Source organism: Thermobia domestica, chromosome 5 (assembly GCF_964235325.1).
Source record: "Thermobia domestica chromosome 5, izTheDome1.hap1.1, whole genome shotgun sequence".
NCBI classification, from domain to species: Eukaryota; Metazoa; Arthropoda; class Insecta; order Zygentoma; family Lepismatidae; genus Thermobia; species Thermobia domestica.
Genome location: NC_137458.1, coordinates 114,040,800 through 114,058,853, shown reverse-complemented (window position 1 = coordinate 114,058,853; position 18,054 = coordinate 114,040,800). Strand labels below are relative to the sequence as shown.

Sequence of the window (18,054 nt, the reverse complement as noted above, 5' to 3'; positions counted from 1 at the left end):
TATTATGGGAAATAATAATGAAAATATTATACTAAAAGTACTAATATGAAGGATGCCAAAGATATGAAAGTAAAGAAATGTGATTTTAAATACCAAAATCAATCAAAGGTAACGTATAATTCAGTTTAATTTCATAAATTAAATTACTCGAATAAATGTTATTAATTAGTTGGTTGAATATAGTTTAGGTCCCTCTCAGCCCTGAGGCTATATGAGACGTAACCCTAGTTTAGGGTGGAATCCAAACTACCATAATGCGTTCAAATTTCAAGGCTTTCCCATCGGAAATCGAACCCAAGACCCCTGTGCACTGAAGGCTCGCGTGCTACCCATTAGACCAGTGGCGAGGGCTTTTGTTGGCTGTACTTCGCAGAAAATGCACAACTGTACCCTGTAACTGATACGTTGATTTTACTGGGACTATTGTTTCTGTGATTCGGTATTGGTGATTCATTTCTGGGTTACAGTTTCAAGACTTGAAACTTCAGTTATAATATAGAGGATATTGTAGTTGACTTTAAAAAAGTTCTGTTTTCGTTATAATGATTACTTAAATCTTGTGTATTTATGTAAATCTCTATTTTTGTTAATCTAAATTACGTTCGTTAACCGTGAAAATTAAATTTAATATTTCAGGTTTCATATCATTTTCTGCATGGCGTGACTGAATACGGATATTTCTAATTTTTTTTCTCATGTGCCTCTAATGAACAATTTAAATTGTACATTTATTTTCAAATTGTTTGATTACAAGAATGCGTAAATGAAGTTTTTTTTTATTTTTTTATTTTTTTATTTTACCATACTTTACCGAAATAGATCTTTAATAATTTTTTTCTACTATTGATGCCCGGCAACGGAAGATGAGCAGTTTTGTTCTCGATTTTAAATAAGAATTCAAGTCAGATACTACCATATAGAAATGTAATATTTCATGTCAGCTTTTACTGAATTACTATGGTTATTTTTATATTCAAAACGGAACTTTAATAAATATAATAATAACATATGTAGCATATATGATTATTACTTACCAGACAATAGTGAAAACATAATCGCACACACTGCAAAAGGTATACTATAAGCTATGTCACTAAACAATTCATCAGTTAAGAAGAGAAAGAAACAGAGATAAGAAAGAAAAAGTTAAAAAAAAAAGAAGGAAAAAACAGAAAAGTAGCTGTGAACCACCAAGTGAGCGCCATACGATGTCTAACCTTTTCATTATCTCAACGTGATTTCATTTATACTAACCATCTGCTTCCATCAATATGTTTTAAGAAGGAAATTCTGGTAGTAATAATCGAGATACAAATACTCAGTTTGCAGTCAGATACTGTATACAGTAAGAAGAAAAACGATAAACTTCTGTTTATGCTTCTTTGATCTGTGTTCAATAGTAGTGAGATACAATATTGATATTGGGCTTACCTCTGAAAAGGTTGTTATATTTTACTGATTAGTTTCAACGAGTACTCTTATCTTTTTCAGTAGTTAAATGGACCTCAACTGTTAATCCGCCTCACACGTCACGGGACTAACTGTAACTTCTTAACTAGTATTATTCAGATTCGTAATCTCGTTGCCATATTATTAGAACAAATTTAAATAAAAAAATAATACTACATGAAAAACTATCACAAAGGATGCATTTTTTGAAAAACCCTTCAAATTTTTCCATTTTTGTTTATCTTCATTCTAATACGAGGGTCACTACGAAAGTTTTGAGATACGCATTGTTGTGGCACAGTATTTGAATTCCAACAATTGCGTTCGGTAGTGGTATCCAGAGCGAAGAAGCGAAGCAAGTTTCAACTCGCCTCGCTTATCGGCGTGGCTGTATCGCCTTTACTTGTTTGTTGATGTGAGCAGTATTCGGCTGTCTAGAATGGAGCTCGAAAGGGAACATTTTCGGGCAATGATTCTTTACGATTTCAAAAGTGGTTTGAACGAGACACAAAGCCTTGACCGTTTGCAGGGGGCATTTGGGGACCTTGCTCCTTCCCGTGCTACAATTTTTCGGTGGTTTGGTGAATTCAGAAGAGACCGGACATCGCTTAAAGATGAAGAGAGAGCTGGACGTCCGGCAACAGCTGTGTCAGATGAAAACATTGCCGCTGTGGAACAAATGATTCGAGAAAATCCTCGAACAAATTTCAAGGACATTGAATCTACAGTGAACATTGGATCGTCAGCAGTAACAAAAATTCTTCATGATCATCTTCGGCTCAGGAAGGTGTCATCTCGTTGGGTGCCTCACACTTTGACTGAACAGCAGAAGTGCATGCGTGTGGAATGGTGTGAAGAAATGCTTGCAAGATTCGATGGAGGCAATTCTCGACGCGTCTCTGACATTGTTACTGGTGATGAAACTTGGATCTATCAATTTGACCCTGAAAATAAACGCCAGTCTACAGTTTGGTTCTTTCCAGACGAAAATCCACCCACGAAAGTGAAGCGACCGCGAAGTGTGGGGAAGAAGATGGTCGCAACTTTCTTCTCCAAATCTGGCCATGTTGCAACTGTTCCACTTGAAGAACAAAGGACTGTTACTGCTCAGTGGTACACCACTGTTTGCCTAACAAAAGTGTTCCAGAAGCTTCGGGAACGGCATCCAAGAACTGGATTGCGTGGGACCCTGTTTCATCATGACAACGCGTCCTCACACACGGTCAACATCACAATTCAGTTTTTAGAATCTACAGAGGTCAAACTTATGACTCATCTGCCGTATAGCCCTGACCTGGCCCCGTGTGATTTTTTTCTGTTCCCCAGGATTAAAGATCGTATGCGTGGGAAGAGATTTTGCAGCTCTGAAGAAGCTGTAGTGGCTTACGAGAATGAACTTTTAACACTTGAAGAAAAAGACTGGCAACACTGTTTCCAAAAGTTGTTTTCGAGGATGCAAAAGTGTATACAGTGTAATGATGAATACTTTGAGAAAATGTAAGTGTTAAATTGATTTTAAGTATGTAAGTTATTTCACATCTCAAAACTTTCGTAGTGACCCTCGTAACGTGGCAACCAGAGCACTCATCTGAATAGCATAATATCAATAAAGCTGTCTTGTATTTGCGAGCACTTCAAGTGAGGCATGTGTTCCTATAGTCCCCAGATTTATTTCTTAAAATTTAACTACGAACATGATATCTTAAGGTTTTTATATCGTGAACTTTATCGCGGGGCACTTTGTTGACTGCGTTTGCTTTGTTATGTAGCGAGGGGAAAGACCCCAACGAAATCTCAGTATCCGATGTCATTACCGAGTTACGAGTTTTGATACGATCAGAAGGGCTGGAACAACCAAAAAACTTTTAATTAAATTCTAGACACATAATTATTCAAATGAATAAGCCCCACTGGAAAGGACCTAAGCGGGGATGCTAGGGCAGACTCCCGAGTGATTAAGCAATTTAATAATCAGCCGATTTTTAAGATATTCAGATATTCCAAACTCAGTCCAAGTTTCAGTGTCCGCGGTTCGAGTTTCTGCTGCACGGAGATTGTCCGTAGAGTTAGGTATCCATATTCCGGCAAAAAGGCTGATGTGGATCGGTCGGTTCTTCTCTATAGTCTGGCATCGAGTTGTGACATGCCGAGAAATCAACTCACTACAGTAGACTGATACCAGCACTATTCAAGAGAATGGTGTCCAGAGTTCCGAGGTTCGATCGAAAGACTCTTAACATCATGGAGATTGTAACGAAAATAGTCAAATCAACGGGTCGATTTGAAAGCACCAACGAAAGAGAGAATGATAATAGAAGTGTACAGAGAAATTCTCTCGTCCTATACGTCGATGTTAATCGATGATCGGATAACTTCTTTCTGATCCATCTTCACAGGTCGTGATCAGTTTTGTTCGACCGCATGGATTTGCGCAGCATATGGACGCCAAAATTTATCTTTGCATTTCCTGTTGATGACAGAACTTGAATTAGACGTTAGACTGATTGATTTAGCAGAATTTTTTCCTTGCTATGAGTTTGTGTCGCCGAAAAACTAGGTATAATTATTGAGTTTAGCTTAATGTTGACAGTTGGAAATTTTCTATAAAAAATAAATAAAATGACAGAATGAGCTGAAATCTGGAGGGTAGGCTTGTTATATTACAATATTGACTTTAGCCTGTGTAGAACACTTCTCTGTATAAAAGTACCACCATCAGTGGTGTTTTCACATTTCACCTGCTGGTACTTTCAATACACGGGGATGAAAAATGGTATTACAAATAATACATTAAGCACTTTCAAATAGGGGAAAACCCCACCCTTACCCTCACCTCTGGCCACTCAATGAAACCATCACTAGATCAGTATAGTTGGTTGTCTTCTCTGCCGAAACGTAGTAAACTGGTGCAATATATTGTGCATAGACAGGGTGTCTATCGGTCAGGAAAGTCACGAAATCAGAAAACGGTCATGAAAATCAAGACGAAATTTAGCTTTTGGGTCACGATTTTATATATATATATATAAAATACAGATGGAAAATTTTGTTCTATAAAACGTAAAAATTCACCACCAAAAATGTCTATGGTCGGTTTCAGACGCTTCCAAATTGCAAGCAAAGTATGCTTCTATCGCAAGTATGGAAATTCGGCCTAATTCACATCCAAATTTGCTCTTGAGAATGTTACGAAGTTTTATGGTTTGGTGAAGAAAAGGCCACGAAATTTCATTTTAGAATTTTAGTAGACACCCTGATAGATCTTCCATTTTCAGGTGATATTTGTAGATAAGTAAAGTGTTGTCGCTGTTTTCCAGATTTCTTTTCATAACCAATATATTTATGTATGCATATGGATAAATTATTATATATATATATATATATATATATATATATCATTGAGAGAGAAACAGCATAAGTAAATCATCATCTCCCTTAACACACTGTTCAAACCTTTATTCTCTTCCTTAGTTTCGTTTTCTCCTTGTTCCTTGCGGTTTATTTCAGCTGCTCTGCTGTACACCCACGTATGTGAAGATCTGTGAAGAAGGAAAGAGTCTTTTCTCTTGCATTGGTAGGACTCTGCGCATGCAGGCGAGGTGAAGAAGAAAAGGAGTGGTGACCTTCACACATACACACACCACCGTATATTTATTCTCTCTTTCACTTACACGTGAAGACGAAGAGGGGTCACGAAGCTAGTTAAAAAGAAAAAGAAGAAAGTTCTGTGGTAGATGAACATGAAGGTTATTGTTTTGTACAACAATTAAAGTTAAATATATTTTTCAGGTCACTGTGAAATGTTGTTTTTATAGCACTTTGGTTGTATTGTGATACTTTATGAAGAGAACTGAAAGATGTACATATGTTGCAACCTTTTATTGGTGTAAAAATGAAATAAGTGACCTCTGATTGAAAACCGTTGCTTCATATGTAATAGGATGATGTACATCTCTTAAGTGCATAACTGCTTTTCAAAACGCATATTAAAATAATAATAATAATAATAATAATAATAATAATAATAATAATAAATACTGTAGTGAGAGCCAAATTTTATGTTGGGGTATGGTGGCTCAGTGGTAGAGCGTTCACTTCTAGTATGTGGGGTCCTTGGTTCTATCCCAGCTCGCGCCAAATGGACTTTGTGGTGGACGAACACAGTGTCCGTGGGTTTTTCGGGGTTCTCCCGTTTCCTTCCACTTTGTTTATTCTACCATTGCATTCACTTCTCATCATCACCGTCTTCTTTAGCCTAGCCGGCATAACCGTGGGGCGTAAAACAAAGATTTCATTTCTTTTTTCTTTTTTTTTTTAAAAAAAATCTTGTTTTGGATATACTCAGAAAAGACTTGGAAAAGCTTTTTTTAAACGATACTTTTAATTAAGTAAATTAAACTGTTGGTGTTCCATCTGTGTTTTGTTTATTTAATCAGACGTTTCAAAGGCAATTGACTGCGTTTATCATTACTGTTGTACTAATTTAGGGAATTGCCTAAATTAATCCAAAACTAATGGTAAAGGCAGTCTGTTAACCTTTAAAATCTCGTGTGTGTGTGTGTGTGTGTGTGTGTGTGTGTGTATGGAATATATAAAGTTCCTTTAATTGTTCAAACCTTCTTGTGACGTAACTAAGTTATCACTGGGCTTTTTCGTGGTTAAATGCGGATCGAGGAGTCAACAAAACTTTCACAGAGAAAAAGTACAAACGCTAAGCAGGAAAAAAAAAAAAAAAAAAAAACTTCAGAATTAGTTCTCATTAGGTATTTTTCCAGAGGTGTACAGTGTATTATAAGAAACTTTTGTTCCTTTCTTTTCAGAGTAAATGGTAAGCATTACTTCGAATGCCAACCAAATTACGGAGGATTTGTGAAGCCTATAAATGTAACAACTGGTGACTTTCCAGAAGAAGCTTACGATTTGGATGAAGAGCTGTGATTTATATATAGAATTCGTGTCGTACGCTTTGTGGCTTAAATGTGATCTCGCTTTCCTTTTGTTGAACATATGAGTGACATTTCTCAAATGGCAGCGTATCGTTCAAACACAAGTGCATTCATGCCAGTTTCGTAAATTGTTAAGTGTGAGAACATTATATATACAACAAGCTTTAGCGAAAGTACGTTATTTTTTTTTATTTTTTATTTTTTATTTTTTTTATTTTTTTTTTTTTTTAATTTCTTCTTGTAAATATTCACGTGCGAAATTATCACATATTAAACGTTCCTTTGACAAAAAGATGTTCTTTATTATATTTGACTAGCAACAATAAAATAAGTTTTCAACCCAATAATAGAGTATGTACATAGCTTAAACCAGCGTTTCTCAACATTTTTCTGGTGGGGACAATTTTTATTAGAATGTTCTACGGACCACTCTACCCTTGTGTCCTTCGAAAGCAGTTTCTTCAAGTATATGTTAATACCGGTATGTGTATTTTATTTGAAAAAATAATATTAATTAAAATTTGCTCTGTTTTATAAGCTATTAGAATTTGTATAATACATGCCTGTTTCAAAATTTCAACTACACAGTGTGATACAGTTCATTAGTTTATTTTTATACATATCTATATCTATATCTGTATATATATATATATATATATATAACTTACCTTCCATCTACGAGGACCACATAGGCAGACTTTGAGTACTACAGTTTGGGGAAATATTGGTTTAGACGGATTGGTAATGGTATATGGCGATATAACAGCTATTTTCAAATTTTTATTTATATTTAGGAATTATTAACTACATTTGCTCTAATTTCAGACGTCCATGCAAAAAGACTTGTCAATGCTGGAATAATTTGTTAAAAACAAAACGAGATCGTAATTTTGTGCAGTTGTTTCACACGCTAGAATATTGTTATGGAACGCTAGACTAGAAAAGGGAGAATATTCGAAAAATAAAAGAGAGCATTCCGCGATATCAATTTCTGTATAACAAAGTATCCAATCACGTTTTTGGTATTTTAGAAGTAAAGGTCTTGATATACGCTACAGATATTCCATACAAATAATTTTGTATAATCAATTGTGTTTCTGGTAAGCGGATTTGTTTTTCGTTTTCCAAAAGTAAGGTGGTGTGGAATGTCGTCCTTTTTTCCACTCGCTGCGTTACAAATTATAGTGAAGTTAAACTCCAACAGAATAGAAGTAAATTACATGTGGAAGCATCGAAATTAGGAAGTAATGTGTATGTTGTATGTGTATATGAAATTGGTACTGTGGTCATTACTTTCCAGAAAGACATGATGAAAAAATAACCTTTTCTTGTCTTGATAATAGATTTGATTAGGAGATATGCAAAGCATTACATTGATTTTGTATGATCTTTAAAATACGATGATAATTCGCTTTCTAACGTAAGTAGGAATAATTTACACCAAAAGTCACTGGTATGTGTTTCTATAATGATAGTGAATTGTTTATATAGTAACAAATTTACTTTATTAACAAAAATACGCAAACACAAAAAATACAATGTACATTGACATATTTTATACATACACAAGTAACAAATACATGCGCCGTTTAATGAGAGATTAAAAAACATAACATGACGATGAAACATTGAGTAAAGCAAACGATTCGTGCATTTATTGCATGACAATGATGTGAACATGTAAACAATGGCGTCGGAAATATTTTTTAACTGGAGAAAGAGGATGTGTATATAGCAGAAAGACAAGTACTTAACGTTTTACGGTTTTCAAGCATGTACATTGGAGTAGTTCTTTTGAAGGATAATCATCTCCAGCTCCTTTTTTTATGGAACTCTCAAGTGTCAAGTGTTGCTGTTAAGTTGTCAGTTACCGATTGTTTTTGTAAATAAATTATTGCACATTGATGAAGTGGAACAAACATGAACAGAGAATTTATGATGAATCACACGATGGGTGTAGGGCTATCTTCTCGTTTGACAACAGCTCTTGCGGGGCGCCCTCGGAGTGAATTGCGAGGATGTAAATTTAGAGGAGGTAGGTTGGGATTCTCAATACGTGTTGGGGAAGACACAACCGGGCGCACTTTTTTCTCTAGAGTTCCCTGCGTTCGTGGCAAAATAGGTGTGTCTTCTCCCAGTTGGCTAGGTGTTCTGCTTCGTGGCCATTTCGGTTCTGCCAGTTCGTTCAGCTGAAAACTCTCACGAAATGGAGAAGCTATGTGCCTGTGATCGGTAGTCAATGCTGTGATTCCATCCGGAGGGTCATCGGAGTCAACGAATCCAGTGTTGTCAAAGCTTAATTCTGTTGGAGTGGTTTCGTAGTAGGTGTGATGTCCTGGTGCCATGATGTGAAGCCGTGGTGGGCGATCGCTGATAGCTCCATACTGGCCAGGAACGTGTTCCACGGTAAAATGAGCAGCTCCACGTGGTGTCAAAGCTGCCCACAGCACTCTGCTATTCCTGTTTTGATCTGGTGCGCCTGGACAAGGGTAAAGGACAGCCTCGCAACCTTTCACTTTATTGTCCATCTCTAACGAAGCTTTTCCACGTTCCCTACAATGAGAAAACAATAATCATCATAGTTACGTTGATGTGAATTAAATAAATTATTGTAAATCCATTCCTTGCTTAACATAGAGGGTGATCTACGACACTCTGTAATGACGGATTATTATAAAATAAAATATAAAAGCTTATCTTCTAGTGCAACTTTGCCAATTGGTAGCGCGCTGACTCCTAGGGGTTCGTAGAACAAATTTAGGGAGTCCGTTGCATTTTTACATCTAATAATTTACAAAAGATAGTGTCATAGATCCCCTGCTTATAACTAAATAAAGGTTTGAACTTTAATTTAATTATTGTTAATATCGCTCTGTACCTCTGAACTATTATTACTTTGCAGATACGAAAATTTAAATATGTTGATTCCATACCTTACCTTAAAAAAAATAAATAAATAAAAAGCGGGTCCTCAACTCTGAAGTAATTGGGAAAGTTTGCTCTAGTGAATTTATATATTTTAAAGATTCTTTCTATGTTCTTTTAAAAATAAATAAATAATTAAAAGAGAGCTAGTAGAACATCTAGAGAATTTCTATTTAATGCTTTGCGGACACCCAAAAATACTAGTTCAAGAACATGCGTCTCTCATTATGAGAAAAGGAAACAAACAAGCAAACCACAAAATGATTAAAGTTGATCTACTTGATAAAATGCTTTTACAATCATTAAAAAAAAAAGTACAAAACAGGTTTTGCCTAATTTTTTTAATGTTATTTTTTATGGAGACAGGTGCATCAACAAGAAATTACAGTACTTCAACCTTGGAATATAACTATAGAGAGTAGTGTTGTAACAGACCAAGGTAAATAGTCAATTTTAGTTCATCTTAACAGAAGTTGAATGGAGATTCCTTTAGGAATGGGCAAAACTGATTTGTAGAAAAAACGAAATTTTTCACCCGAAAAGGTTTTGGATAGTCAGTTTTTCTATAAACAGAAAAACTGTTTTTTTGTGCCAACCACTGCAAGAAATTTTTGTTATATTACAATGTCCGTAATATCAGACGTTAAAGATCACAAAGTTCATTGACTGAATTTATTAGGGAATGGTTTATTTTATTAAGATACTAGCCAATTCATGATAAGCTATACTTAGTAGTTTCGAAAAAATAATTTCTGAGTACAGTTTTTCCTCTAAATTTCCAAAATTAAGTCTTTGAGCAAAATGGAAGATGAACCTTCATCTTATTTCGACTATAAGAATTAGAGTTCGCTAAAAACTAATAACACACATTGTCATACAACTGAGTACATACGAATTATGAAGCAACAGCATATGGAAGAACAAATTCTGGTCATAGCAGTTCAGCTCAGCACAGCAAAATTGTGCTAGGTAAATAATGTCATGGAGTTCTACATTACTTCCCATCAATCAAGCCTCAACATAAAAATTTTGATCTCAAAATAAGTTATAAGTTTCAAGCTTCTACCTGGTCCATCTGTATCAAAGTATTAATAACACTGACGTGGACTTAAAAGGCGATTTTGGTGAGTAATAAGAACTACAAGTTGTTAGTACCTTTCATTAGTAATGAATAGTTAATAGATTATTAGTATAAACCCACGTCATTAGTGAACTGAAAGGTAGCGAACTTCTATATTCTGGGTTCCATTTTCCATTTGATTTGTATCTTACAATTCCAATAGCCGAAAAACTGGTAATGTTCAAATTTTGCCAGTGGTAGTCAACATTGATGACAACGTTACTTTATGGCCCGAAAGAAAGCACGATATTTTCAGTATAAAAGCAGTTTCGTGAAAAACATTCTCATATTATAATCACAGTGCAGCGTTTTATTCTAGAAGAAGGCCTTTTCATATCACACAGGAATGTACCATCGTGTCATTGCTTGATTGATCAAGGTCAGATGGAAATAAGAACGGTAATGCGTCATGTTCTGGTTTGATTTGGCTGTTAATGTATATTTATTACTGTTCTACGAGGTATTAAATCGATGTGAGTATAGTGTAAAACATGAGGTGTTGAACAACACACAAATACTACCACTTTAGCGTGTTACTTGTGTGTTAATTCAGCAGCAAGCACATCGCCTGCCGGGCATATCAAAAATAACACGTTACTACCTGAGAGAATTTTCATTGGTATTTATCGTTTAATATAAGCAAAGCTTTGCGAAATACATTTGACACTTATGCCAAGTAACAAATAATGTTCTATGTTTTCTGTAATCAGTCACAATAATATTGTAAACCTGTGAATCGTCTGACAAGAGTTATACATGTAACAGTTCTGCCATCTTCTGTTTACACGTGCTAAGACAATAATAACAGATAAAGAAAACAGATGGAAGCACTACTCTCTGTGTAACTGTTGTCAGATGATTCACAGGTTTACAACAATATTATTGTGACCGATTACAGAAAACATAGAATGTTTTTAGTTACTTGCCACAAATGCGAAATATATTTCGCAAAGCTTTGCTCGTACCAGACAATAAAAAACAATGCAAATACTTACAGCCAGTAACGAGGTATTTCTGATATGCTCTAAGGCGATGTGCTTGGTGTTGAATTGACACACAAGTAACACGCTAAAGTGGTAGTCATTTTGTGTTGTTTCAACAGCTCATTTTTTGCTGTGTATACTGTTCGTATTCAATACGAGTCGGGCTTCAATGTCTGTTTGAACCAGTTTTCAATGCAAATTGAGATTGAAAGATTTCGATGTGTTGGGGAACTTGTATAAATAGGATAATGTATTTCTATATATTTGCGTTATTAATGAAAATATTCAGGTGATAAATATATTTAAAGCAAATATTAAGAAGACCTTCATTAAGCTTTTAACGTTAAAACATCGGAATAATCACCATTTTATGATGAGTCACTGAAACAGTACGACCTTTAAGCGCAAAGCGTTTTCAGTTTGATTCCACTCTCTACCAGGATTGGAACTGTGATTCAACACGATTTGAACCTCCTATCTGCTTTCGAATTGTTTCGATAATATTTTAAGTTGGGTATTTTTATTTGTCCATTAAAATTATCTCAAAAGGTTGGGGTCGTACATGTTCTGGCTAATACGATAACTTCCTATTATCTTTATCATTCAAATTTAAAAAAAAAAAATGTATAAGTAAATAGTTTATTATTATTAAGTTTCACTTTTTTTTTTTTTTTTTTTTTTTAATGTGAGCTCACCGAACAAAATAAATAGATACCACTCATTAACAACGTGCCTAATACCGCGAGATATCAAGTGACTGTTAAAATTGGATCTGGTGAGAAATACACGAGCTTTCGGATATATCTAGCATGAATATTAACCTACGTCATCAAAAAATCTTAGGTTTCGCATATAGTGTCACTGGCGCTATACTCATTCTGATCAGTCCTACAGTGTTCATCACATCATTTTCACAGTTTGATTTTTGTACGTCGTGGAACACTGAGTTACCCATGTTGTGTCTCTAGCAGAGATAAAGGACAAAAGCGACCACGTATTCATCCAGCAGCTCAATGCAGATTTTCGTGATTCAGATGCGATATCACTGCAACCAAAAATATCCATTTACGCATAACTGAAACTAGTAATGTGGTAGGAGCTTCATGACTCCTGTAGAATTTAAAATGAGCCATGATACAAAGGTAAATCAAAAACCAAAGGCAATTTTGTGTTTTAGTGGGAATAAATGAAGTCTAATGACGTCGCCAAGTGTATACTTTGGAGTGACATGGAAGTAGGAGTATCCATCACTGCCCCATACAGTGGGTATCACGAAGGAAAAAGGTTATCTGTACGATTCCATGAATGCATCATCAAGGAACAGCACGCTGTCGTAATGCACTTTCCGTGGTCGTAGGAAGCCAAACCGGCAGATCTCGACTGTTAGCGCAGTATGGAGCGCACCATGACTCAACGAAAGATGTATGAATGGATGGGTCGCTTTAAAGCGGAACGCACAAGTGTAACGAACGAAAGTAGAAGTGGACACTTAAAAACTTCCCGCATATAAGAAAATATCCAGCGGGTGGATGTCATTATCAGGGACGAGATCGAAGAATCACAGTAGTACAAGTGGCAGAATTCTTGGGCGTTAGTTTCGGATCAGCATACGCAATAGCGCATATTGAATTAGGATACTATAAAATTTGTGTAAGGTAGGTTACCATGGAATTCAGAGCTGAGCACCAGCAGCAGCACTTCATAATGGCTGTTCAATTTCTCCAACACTGTGAAACCTATTCCAGTTTCTTAAAACGAATCGTGACAGCCGACGAAACACAGTTCACCACTACGAATCAAAGAGTAAGCGACAAAGACTGAAATGGAAATATCAGTCGTCTCCTGTATACAAGGAATTCAAACAACAGCCATCTGACACTGTTTTGGGAAGTGAAGGAATCGATCCTGGTGAAGTTCCGCCCACATAGTAAAATTGTAAATAGTACAAATTATTGTGCGGTCTTTCAAGACAAACTGAAACCTTCAATTTGTCTAAGGAGTTGCTTTTACTCCATGATAATGTCAGGCCTCATACAGCAAGATCAACATTAGGGCCAGTACAATGGCTTGACTTCGAGTCACTTTCTCATCCTCCGTACAACACTGATCTCGCGCCGTCAGGTTACCACATCTTCGATCGTGGTCATCGGTTCAGGTCAGATAAGATCCAGTAGGCGTTATAGACTTGGCCTTGTGAGCACCAAAAACCTTCAGGGACGGAATACAGAAGCTAACTGCACGATACCAAAAGTCCATTGACATCTGGGAGGCATATTTGGAAAAGTGATAACATACAGTTCTTCTTCGTCTTAGGAAATAATAATATGTGAAAATTGTCTTTATATTGTATCCCCGTATTATCTTAATTCTTTATGATAGTATTCATATATTGATTATTCTTTGACGTCCTCTGTGCCGGTTGTGTACGTTACTCTGACGTTTTTACTGATTGAAGCTTTTTCGAAGCAATTGAGCTGTTTCGTTTTAAACCATACTTTGCGTGCAATTATAATTGTTGGGCCAGATAACATGTTTTTATTTGCCAATAATCCATTGTTGATGTGTCCGTACCCAGTGTCGTTGTATTAGCAAGAGCCACGTGAAATATCAAGTTCAATGGTTTGTCGCACAGAATTATATAGGTTGATTCATTTATATTGGGCTGAATTTGAATGTATAACTTAACTAGGGAATGTCGTGTTTCCACCACCGATTGTGTTCGGTCTGCAGACCATATCTACTGACTGTTGCCCGGCATCGGGGTTTCCATTACAGAAGACTGCGTTGTAGCTGGACCATGGGTTTTGCATTACACACCTCTTTACAGGCTTTCCACGGATCGGAGACAGTGCGGACTCGACGATAGGACAGGTGTCGCTTAAGGAGTCCGAAAGCACAATAGTCCATTAGGCTGGCATCTGGATTCTTTGATAGAGCTCCCTCATGGCTAAGCGGTTAGCGTACGCGCTTTTGGCGTGGGAGACCCGGGTTCGATTCCCGGTGGGAGCTCATGTGGTTCGGATTCCACGTTAATCAGTAGGTCCACGTCTCATATAGCCTCGCTGCTGAACGGGACGCTAAACTAAAATCAATTCAACTCATGGATTCTTTGACAGAAATATCAAGGAAAAGAATTACCGAAATTCCAGTTTCCTATTCCATACGAAATTAGAATTACTGTAGTTCCTTTTTCGTTCAGCTGCATGACACGGATTCAGGACGTGCACACTGCTCTTGCGAATGACCGTGAGATGTGAATTCCTATGAATATGTGGTTGATTTTTCCTGTGATGAGCGACATTTGTTGACCATCGCACACTGTGTGTGGAAATTTTCAGAGATCGCTATATGCCGAACCAAACGCAAGAGCGATGGGCTCCTCTTCACGGAAGGCCGATTCTTAGTTGCTCGCATCGGTGTGATGGGCCCAGATTCTATGCCGCATATTTCTGAATAATACGATCATAGTGGCACGACCTAAACGAAAATTGCGCACTTGACACATTTCTACGATGCGCGACACCATGAACTTAGCATCGGAAAGAGCCATAAGGAGTCCTTCACAGAATCTGTTCAGTTTTGGCAGCATCAGACTACACTCGACAAACTGCTGTACTTCGTGACTAAACGAAATATTGTTGCGTCGTGACAGTTTCATGGCGATGGGTGAGCACGCGCGGTACAGCTGCACATTGACTTCGGCTCAATATAAATGAATCAATCTCTGTATTTATGGAGTGGTTTCGGAAGTGAATTGTGTGATGGCTGCGTGGTTGCGAAGCGGTTTCCATTATTCCCGATGGCACGATACACGGCGTAGTTCGTATCTTGTTCTGACAGTAATTCAAAGCTCGTATTATTTGGCACCGCAATACGCAATATCTTATTTCTTATCGATAACACGTGTCAAGTTTGTTGTGCGGTCTATTTTATCCGGGCCGATCAATACATGTTATCACTACTTGCCAATCTATAATCATCGAAGCATATGGCACGACACAGCGATTCGTCGGTGCTGTTCATATGTTAATCACTGAGATTCAGCACGTCTTATAATGTGAGGTGTCAATTATTTCCCCGATAAGCTCATTAAAAAAAAAAAAAAAAAACACACACACACACACACAAACCAATACTCACTCCCTGCATTTTAGAAGAAAGAGCGCCAGCAGGATTCCAAACAGAAGAACTCCAACGGAAGAAGCAATTAGTATAAGAAACCACGTGTCATCGATAACAGGGCCTGAAAATAGAATTCACTTCATTAGAGTTAATGTAATGTGTTTATAAGAAATCAGTTCAGATACTTGTCACAGAATTTAATACGTAGCATGTTACAAACTAACGTAGGCCCTAATAATATCAAATGAGACGAACCAAGAACATTCAAGTTAATCCACGCACCAATAATTATTAATAAAATTTTGTTGTAGAGAGAAATTTTTGCTTCTCACAATCAAGCCAAATGTATATGCCTAAGCTTTTATACATGCTTCCAATTCCATTTATTAACTTATTTAATAACATTTTGTACGTACTCAGGGGTCTTCCCTTGCATAGTTTCAACAGTATTTCCTTCATTTAAACCGATAATGATATTTATACGTCGAAAACACAATACGCTTTTCTGTGTAAAATAAGGCTGATTTGCTTGTTCAATTCGACCGTACTTTGCAGCTACCTTGTATTAAAACAAAAAAAAAAAAAAAAGGAAAAACTACAGAAGGAAAAAGACGTTTGAAAAAGTGGGAGATTTGTTAAAATTAAGCGATTTTTCTGATGAAGTCAATTAAGATAACAAATTGACTTTTCCATTAGAAAAATCGCTGACAACTAATCTCCAACTTTATCAAAACATTTTTTTTCTTCTGTAAAGTTGTGTTTTGTTTTTGAGATATGAGGTACGTAGTTGCAAAGTATCGTTGAATTATCTAAATCTGATCAAGAGAACATATTTAAACATATTAGATTAAATATGTATGCTTTAATATAGCATAGCCTACTGGGATAAACTAGTATACGTTATTTTAACATCAATGTCCTCTGCCTATAGTGTTTTCAGTTAACTTAATACTATTATGAGGATATTCCACTAGACGTATGCAATTATTTAGTCTATTTTGGATCTCAGCAATAGACAAAAACTTGAGGCATTCTTCAATTATAAATCAACGACTTTCATGAGATTTTCGCTTCGAACAACCTTTGGATTCATCACTGATTATACTTAGAGCTCTCAAAGATGTAAGTCTATATAGGAAATACATGACTAATTTTCGAATTTTTCTGAAGAAATAAGGAGACTTCTAGCGTAATAAATAAGTTACAGTAGAACCTCTCTTATCCGGCACTTTTGGAACTGGGGTTGTCTGCACGGGCCGGAATTTTTAGCCCGGGCCCGGCTCGGCCCGGCCCGTGAGTTTATAATGTGAGATCCGACCCGAGTCTGAAATATGTTTTAGGATTTAGGCCCGAGCTCGTGTGATATTCAAATGAGCCCGAATTGCAGAAATTTAATAATTAACGCAAAATTGTATTTTTATTTACAGCACTTAGCGGTTTAATTTTGCAGTTGTACTTGAAAACTTCTCCAGAAAGAACGGTGATGTATTGTTGTACAGTATATTTACAAAATGAAGTCCGAAAAGGCCCGAAAAATATGGTTGTATATTTAAAAATTTACGGCCCAAACCCGGGACGGACCCGAAGTGATACACGCTTTGTAGGCCCGAGCCCATGCAGACCTCTAGACTGGGGATATCGGAACGCAAGAAAGGTAAAATTATCAGAAAATACAGAGAAATACGATTTACAGTAAAATAAACAGTCTCTGAACCCCAAAATGACTGTATTGTTGTCTGCAGTAAAAGCAAACGAACATTAGCAAGTACAGAAAACGGGCATAACGAAAGAAACGATATAAGAGATGACGGAGCACTAAAGCGGATATGCGGTAACACAAGTAAACAATAATGCCGCGACGGCAGTAGACGACAATGAGCCTCGTGAGTCACCGACGAATCGAGACAAGTTCTGCTCGCACGGTCAGATCAACCGGAGTGGCGGACCAGTCGAGGGCGGACGAGAAGGGTTCTACTGTATTATATTTAGAGCTCTGTACGATGTAAGACAGCGTTGCAGAAAGTCTAGAGGACAATAGTCGCGTCTTCCATGGACGTCCAAATGACTGCGACATGAACATGTATAGAGAGGATGAGATCGTGGATGTTCCCCAGAAGTATGAACGATACGTGACCAAAGCTCTTGAACTATAGATGGGAGAGATGACATGTGTGCGAGACATTGTGTAATCATGAATCATGCGTGTTGAATAGGCGAGAGATCAAGTGAACGCGCCTACAAGGAATTAGTGGAACATCGTGTCAATTCAGCAAGTATAGGACGTTGCGTGCCGTATGCAGTCGCGCGTTATCCTGGTGGATCCATACACAACCGGAGAAAAGGCATCACAAACAGGTCTAACAACCTTATCCATATATCATTTGCTAGTTAAAAGCCAGCAGTGCTATTAGAGGAATCCAATTACACACTTCTCTCCCAACCGTAACACCCGATACTAAATTCGTGCTCCAACCGTAACACCCGATACTAAATTCGTGCTGATGCAAAA

At 36.9% G+C, this 18,054-nt stretch overlaps 2 protein-coding genes across 2 annotated transcripts in view; one reads left to right on the top strand and one right to left on the bottom strand.

Moving 5' to 3' along the window:
• Positions 1–6,932, top strand: part of Tbcb (tubulin-binding cofactor B) — a 51,197-nt gene extending 44,265 nt beyond the window's left edge. The window contains exon 6 of the mRNA XM_081758924.1: positions 6,270–6,932. Coding sequence (XP_081615050.1) covers positions 6,270–6,387 — 118 coding nt within the window. The 3' untranslated portion in view covers positions 6,388–6,932. The remainder of the gene's footprint in view (positions 1–6,269) is intronic.
• A 1,018-nt stretch (positions 6,933–7,950) lies between these two features.
• The window catches only part of LOC145686045 (uncharacterized), a 29,929-nt gene continuing 19,825 nt past the window's right edge, over positions 7,951–18,054 (bottom strand). The window contains exons 3-4 of the mRNA XM_081758922.1: positions 15,564–15,666; positions 7,951–8,948 (exon numbers count right to left, since the gene is read on the bottom strand). Of these exons, the coding sequence (XP_081615048.1) occupies positions 8,339–8,948; positions 15,564–15,666 (713 nt within the window). The 3' untranslated portion in view covers positions 7,951–8,338. The remainder of the gene's footprint in view (positions 8,949–15,563; positions 15,667–18,054) is intronic.